The sequence below is a fragment of the Orcinus orca genome, chromosome 12 (assembly GCF_937001465.1).
Source record: "Orcinus orca chromosome 12, mOrcOrc1.1, whole genome shotgun sequence".
In the NCBI taxonomy this organism is placed as follows: domain Eukaryota; kingdom Metazoa; phylum Chordata; class Mammalia; order Artiodactyla; family Delphinidae; genus Orcinus; species Orcinus orca.
In genome coordinates this window covers 30,445,789-30,451,896 of record NC_064570.1, presented here as the reverse complement: position 1 = coordinate 30,451,896, position 6,108 = coordinate 30,445,789, and the positions used below count along the sequence as shown (strand labels likewise).

Here is a 6,108-nt window from a genome sequence, read left to right as displayed (position 1 = left end):
GAATGGAAGATTTGCTTATCCTTCTTTTTCTACTTATGCCATCATGTATTTGTGATTTGTTTTCTGGCAACTGAAAGCAGAACTATGCAAAATAAGACTTATTAAGTTGTTCCACTTTAGTGGAGATTTTATACTTTTCCAGACTTAACAGTAAGATATTAAGGTTCAGAAATAGATCTACAGTAGAGCATACAAATTCAAAAAATTTTTCTATGTGCAAGGCACATGGGCTATTGTGTGATGACAGGTTGGAAATTAGATGCCTACAATGGCCAGAGAGGTATTAAATGTAAACAGGACCAAGTGTAATACAACAGGGGTTAGTGGAGACTGAAATAATCTAGAGAGAATTGAAGTGTTTATAAAATACTGTGAAGATAACAAAAAAATGCCTGTGTACTCAATACAGTGTATATGCCTGCAAATTTGTGACACCTGATTCAGTGTGATGTGTATTCATGTAAAAGTTCTATTGAAGGGATTAACCAATTGATTAGATGATTAAAGATATCTAGAAAATTATAAGTGAATTGTTTTAAGACAAACAAAAGCTTTCCATTTTTACTCAAGAAAACTCAGAAATGTTTAGAGAATAAATGAATAACCAAGCCCTTTGTAGAAAAAATATATACTTTATTTTCAACTAGAAAGGTGCAAACATGTAACTTTTGGTCACACTCTCAACAAATAAACTGTCCAAAAAAACAGTCATAGTCAAAGTAGAAACAAATGCTTCCAGGTGGAAAAACCAATCAGCTATACAGAGCCATTCATTTTTTAATAAAGGTCATTTGTACATTAAAAGTGAGCCTACCACATTTCCAACCTACAAATCAGACTTCCAAGGACATTGCTGCCTCACCTTCAGCAAAAATCCTGTTTTGATGGACTGCTGCTCTAACTGAGCAGAATTTCCATTTGAATATCCATTTCATGCTTTGAGTTATCAGACAAGCTTTACGTCCTACCTATGGTGTTCAGAATTGAGGCTAACATTTGAAATATCAAAGCATTAAAAACATAAACAAAAAGGCACAAACAACTTTAAATTAACTTAGATAACTGTACAAATATATATATATTTATATATATATACACAGTATTTACAATATCAATAAAAAAAAAATCTGGCTTGTTACAGGCAAATTAGCTTGCCACAAGCTGTCCAGTCTAATAGACAGGATTCTGATTCCTGAACACTGTCATCCGAATCAGAAGGTCAGAGCTGAATCTGCTGTTATGACCTAGAGAAGAACTTGACTCATCCTCATGAACGCACATCCTAGCTGTCACTGGAGCTACAGGCAGGTCAGTGAGTCTTCCTTCCCAGTGACACTCCAAATAGCAGGGACATCACTACTGTAAGATGACAAGGCTTTCTATTGGTCCCCTCCCACTGCTCCTAGCATACATGCTGGTGCTATGCACTAATGCAGTCCCACAGTCAAGTCTTACTTCCTTCAAACCAGTGTCTGGGGTTGACAGACTGTTTGAATGTCATAAGGCACAAGATTTTGAATTTGGTGGGAATTTTTCTTTTCCCCAGTTAGAAAAACAAATTTAAATAACCTGTGCTACTGAAATCATGTTTACACAAAAATGAGATGTGAATCAGTTCAAGTGACAGCCTAAAGAGTTCATGTCTCACACTTTCTCTGGCTTTAGGCCATGTCTCCATACATCTTCCTGTAGTACAGTGACTCAAAGATGTCATTGTCTCCGGGGCAGTTGTAATGGCAGGCACAGGTCTTGATGAACATCATGCTTTTCTTCATGACCTCGCCATCAGGACACTTGAACTCCACGGGAAGGGTTGCGGTTCTGTGTGGGGTGCAGCACCGCCCATCGGTGCACACGCCGCAGAATTTAGCCCGGAATGTCTTTACGCTGGTGCAGCCAGAAAGCTCAAACTTGACAGGCTTGGAGATTTTGGGGGTCCGGATGCACTTTTTGCCCTTCTGAGGAAGACAAGGGAGGAGAGAAAAATCAATGACTCTGCAAGGGGTGTGGCTTTCTTCAACCTCTGTGTGTTCTCGCCTTAGGGCTGTCTGACTTCTGTTTTATATTTTGAGGATGGGAAGGTTGAGTCTCATTTGCCAGTTTTCCAAAAATAGACATGGCCTCTTCTGGGATATCTTGAATGAACTAACACTGTGGAGGATTTCCGAGTGGAAAATTGGTGGCTCCTATTACATAACATCTCATTCCATCAAAACAGTTCAATGGTTGGATATTTTTGGAGATGACAGGCCTATAATAACAAGGGTGGTAAGAGACCTAACTTTGGTCCTGTCCTAACTTTGGTCCTGTCCACTCTTGTTCCATGATTATGAGTTAATTGGAGGAGAAAACGTACCTTAATGTTCTCTTCCAGGTCAGCTTCACAAGGCCTGACCATGCAGAGGCGGCTCTGCTTCTCCAGCCTGCAGAAGGCGTTGTCATTGGTAACCCGGGTGGAGATGCCCATCCCGCAGGTCTTGGAACAGGCACTCCACTCTGTGGTCTGGACCAGGCAGTTGGCTCGAATCATGGTTGGGTCTGGGCCAAACGTGTCTTCCAGTCGGTAAGCTGTGAGAGCAGGGAACACAAACACGAGGTAAGACCCCAGGCTAAGACATTTCCCCCTGCCCTTGGCAAAGTCAGGACTCAGCCCCAGGGGGGAGAATCACGAGGCTGGCTTAGAGGAAGACTCAGCTCACCAGCGAGGGCAGGGCCGACCACGGTGTGGTCCTTGGGCTCGTCACACACCCACTCTTCGCAGCATTTCCCGGGCAGCTTGACCCTTCGTGGGAAGGGGCAGTCGGGGCTGGGCAGGCGGACATCCATGCTGCACAGGGGCACGCAGCCCACCGCTCCGTCCAGGCAAGTGCACTGGTATTTGCAGCTGCTCTGGAAGGACTCTCCGCTCCGGTACACCGACCCTCCGAAGACGCAGGGGGCACCATCTTTGGCTGAAGGAGCGGAAGGGAAAAAGGGGACGTGCAGGGGTCAAACATCGGTTCTCGAGCCTGAACAGGAAGCGCGTCGGGGATGCGAGCTGGGAGCAGGGCTCCAGGGAAACAGCCTGAGGAAAGGACGCAATTCGAGCGGCTTTCTTTTCCGGAGGGACGGTGAGCGTGAGGGAAGAGGTGGTGGGACATCGAGTGTCCCCCGGCGCCCCGGTGGCGGTGGCGGTGGCGCGGGGCGGGGAAGGGGGCTGCAGGTCTTACCGGTGCACACGCCAATCTTGCGGTTGGCCGGGGAGCCGAAGTCGCAGAAGAGGCCCTTGTGCGGGTCGCAGGGGTCGCGCTCGGTGCACAGCTCGCCCAGCTGCTTGGCGCACACGCGGCAGCAGCCGCAGCTGTCCAGTACCAGGCTGACGCCGGCGGGGCAGCGCGGCGCCGGGCCGGCAGCGCACTGGCACCGGCCGCCGCAGTCCTGGCCGGAGGTGGGCTGCGGAGGGAGGCGGCTGTCAGCCGGACGCACGCCCTTCGGCGCCGCCGGGGTCCCTCCCGGTCTCCCGCCCGGCCCCGGCCGCCGCGGGGGGTCTCCGGTGCTTACCCGGCTGCAGAGGACGAGCAGGAGCACGAAGGCGCAGCGGACGGGGCCCAGGCCAGCGGCGGACATGGTCGGGGCGCTATGGGCGGCGGGAGGCGGCGGGGCGGGCGTGGCGCGGCGGGCCGGGCTGGCGGCTCGGGTTCGGGCCGGAGGCGGGGTCGGGACGCGCCGGGCTGCTGTCTCGGGAGCTGTCGGCCTGGGCGGCTGCCGTCGAACTGAAGGCAGTGGGTCGCCGGCGGTGGGAGTCGTACTGGCTGCCTCCTCTCGGCGGGGAAGAGTTGTTGTGTGAGGCCAGGACGGGCGGCCCGAGGCTTTTATACGCTCAGGGCGGCCCCGGCTCGCCAATGAGCTGAATGGAGTCCTACACAAACAGGGACATTCCTCGCATTCCTCCCCACCTTCCTGCCTCATCAACTCACACCGGATTGATCCTGACCCCTTGACACTCAGCATTCCTCCCGTCTGAAAAAGCTGGCACACTCCAGTTCACCAAAAAAAAAAAAAAAAAGGCTCAGTATTTCCAGCCACCAAATAGGATTTTTTTTTCTCTTGCCTCTTCGCATCACTCCTGATTTATATCATTTAAAAAACACATCGGCAGTGATTATCATTATTTTTATGCCACTCACTTCTGTTTCTAATAGCTGTGCCTGTTCTGCACACTGACATAAATCCTTTGTAGGAGGTAGGTAGCTGAAGAGGCTAATAGCAGGGATTCCTAAAAAATTCGAAAGGGTTTCCTTTTTTATTGGTTTGGTAATGATTTTTAGTTTTAGAGGCTGTCTGCCTTTGAAACTCTTCAGAGAGCAGAAAAGGAGTTCGTTGCTTTTAACTGCTTGAAATTCCCTAGAAGCAGAAGCATACCTGCAAATTCCTGAATCCCACATTGGAGATGCAGGAATTTGATCATTTGTCACTTGGAATAACGGTTTGGATGCCCATGCCAGACGAAAAGGAGAATAAAGCTGGGGGTCTGAGTATGGATGCAGTTTTCTGGGAGGGATTTCCACCACTCTTGCTTTGTTTTCTCTTAATATGTGTAGCAGTTTTATCGTTGGGGCTATAGAGAGGGAAAAGGGATGAGTGGACATCAACACTTCCAGAAAAATCCATCTATTGTTATGTCAGAGCAATAATGTTGGGTAGGTAGAAGCCCTGGGTGTTGGGATGGAAAAAGGGGTGGGAAGACAGGGGAACCATATAGGAGGGGAGCAGCAAGAAGCTTGGGGTTCACTCGGGGAGTTTTAAACACATTGGTGGGTCTTTGAGAAATGAGTGATTTTTCTTATGCTAAAACCTATAATCTTCAAATGTGAAGATTTAGTTGTCTTGCAGTTAAAAAAAATCTGATTATATAACGAGAACACTACCCCCATTATATTTGGTTATAAACTAAGAGTGTCAGTAAGTAATATATTTTAGTGACTCTCCACACATCTGTGAATAGTAATTGTTACTTCTTATTACCCAAGGAGCCTGTAGCCTAATGGAGGGAGATCAGGACAAGGAAAGAATAGGTTTTATTCCCTCTGCTTGTGTGCAGATGTCAAATATGGCCAATAAAGTCTAAACATATGTCCCTTTCCTAATATTGCTATTTAGCTTCAATAAGGAGTCAGTTAATTAACTGTGCTTCCCTCTAGAATCTATAGTTTAGTTTTTTGTTTGTTTGTTTGTTTTTGCGGTATGCGGGCCTCTCACTCTTGTGGCCTCTCCCGTTGCGGCGCACAGGCTCCGCACGCGCAGACTCAGCGGCCATGGCTCACGGGCCCAGCCGCTCCGCGGCATGCGGGATCTTCCCAGACCGGGGCACGAACCCGTGTCCCCTGCATCGGCAGGCGGACTCTCAACCACTGCGCCACCAGGGAAGCCCAGTTTAGTTTTTTTTGTTGTTGTTAATAACTCCAGTTTCCACTTTATGTAAAGAGAATGATTCCAGGGCTATGCCATTTTTTCCTATTGTAATGCCACATCCTTTGATGCTGGTATTACCCATGAGTAGATTCATTTTAGTTGCTGATGCTTCCTTGTATAGGCTGAAATTAACCTATCTGTTTCAGATGCAAAGGCAAGCTTTCAGAAGCATTATAGATTTATAATTTGAAAATAGCCTGTTTAAACTGGCCACATTTTTTCAAGTTTCATTTCATTCTGTTGAAAAAGAGCCAAGAAAAAAAAAACTACTCCAACTTCAGCACAGACCACATCATCTGTGCACAATTACCTTGTTAAGCAGTCCACATGTTGTACAGTGTAGTTGCATGTCAACAGTGGGATTAGCCAGCCAACGATGGGGGTCTCTGAAGCTCAGGAAGAATTTTCATCATTGTTATTTCATGTTCTTTCCAAGCATTCCTCAAAGAGAAGCGGCCTTAAAAGTTCCTATTTAAAGAAGGAACATTCCGAGTTATGTTAATAGCTACATGTGTATTAAAGGCAACTTGGCCCCCAACTTTTTCTTCCCCTGTGGATGATTTTAAAAGTCCAAAATATGTGGGAAGCCACAGTGAAATCTTTCAAGACCTGAACCCCCAATTATATCTACCACTAATGGTTGGAAAGGTGTGGTGG

General features: G+C 47.3%; 1 protein-coding gene across 1 annotated transcript; it reads right to left on the bottom strand.

The window, feature by feature from the left end:
* Window positions 1-612: 612 nt before the first annotated feature.
* CCN2 (cellular communication network factor 2) lies at window positions 613-3,832 on the bottom strand. Its single transcript, XM_004263821.3, has 5 exons — window positions 3,541-3,832; window positions 3,210-3,432; window positions 2,700-2,951; window positions 2,357-2,568; window positions 613-1,958 (listed from the first exon to the last, which is right to left on the bottom strand). The coding sequence occupies exons 1-5, from the start codon at window positions 3,604-3,606 to the stop codon at window positions 1,662-1,664; spliced, it is 1,050 nt and encodes a 349-aa protein (XP_004263869.2). The 5' UTR covers window positions 3,607-3,832; the 3' UTR covers window positions 613-1,661.
* Between the last annotated feature and the right edge of the window lie 2,276 nt (window positions 3,833-6,108).

What these genes read in the sequence shown, in the direction of transcription:
- CCN2 (XM_004263821.3), bottom strand. Translation starts at nt 3,606, where the DNA reads ATGTCCGCCGCTGGCCTGGGCCCCGTCCGCTGCGCCTTCGTGCTCCTG. An exon ending in GGTCGGCCCTGCCCTCGCTG is followed by an intron (nt 2,569 to 2,699) that starts GTGAGCTGAGTC and finishes CTGCTCTCACAG; the next exon opens with CTTACCGACTGGAAGACACG. An exon ending in ACCTGGAAGAGAACATTAAG is followed by an intron (nt 1,959 to 2,356) that starts GTACGTTTTCTC and finishes TGTCTTCCTCAG; the next exon opens with AAGGGCAAAAAGTGCATCCG.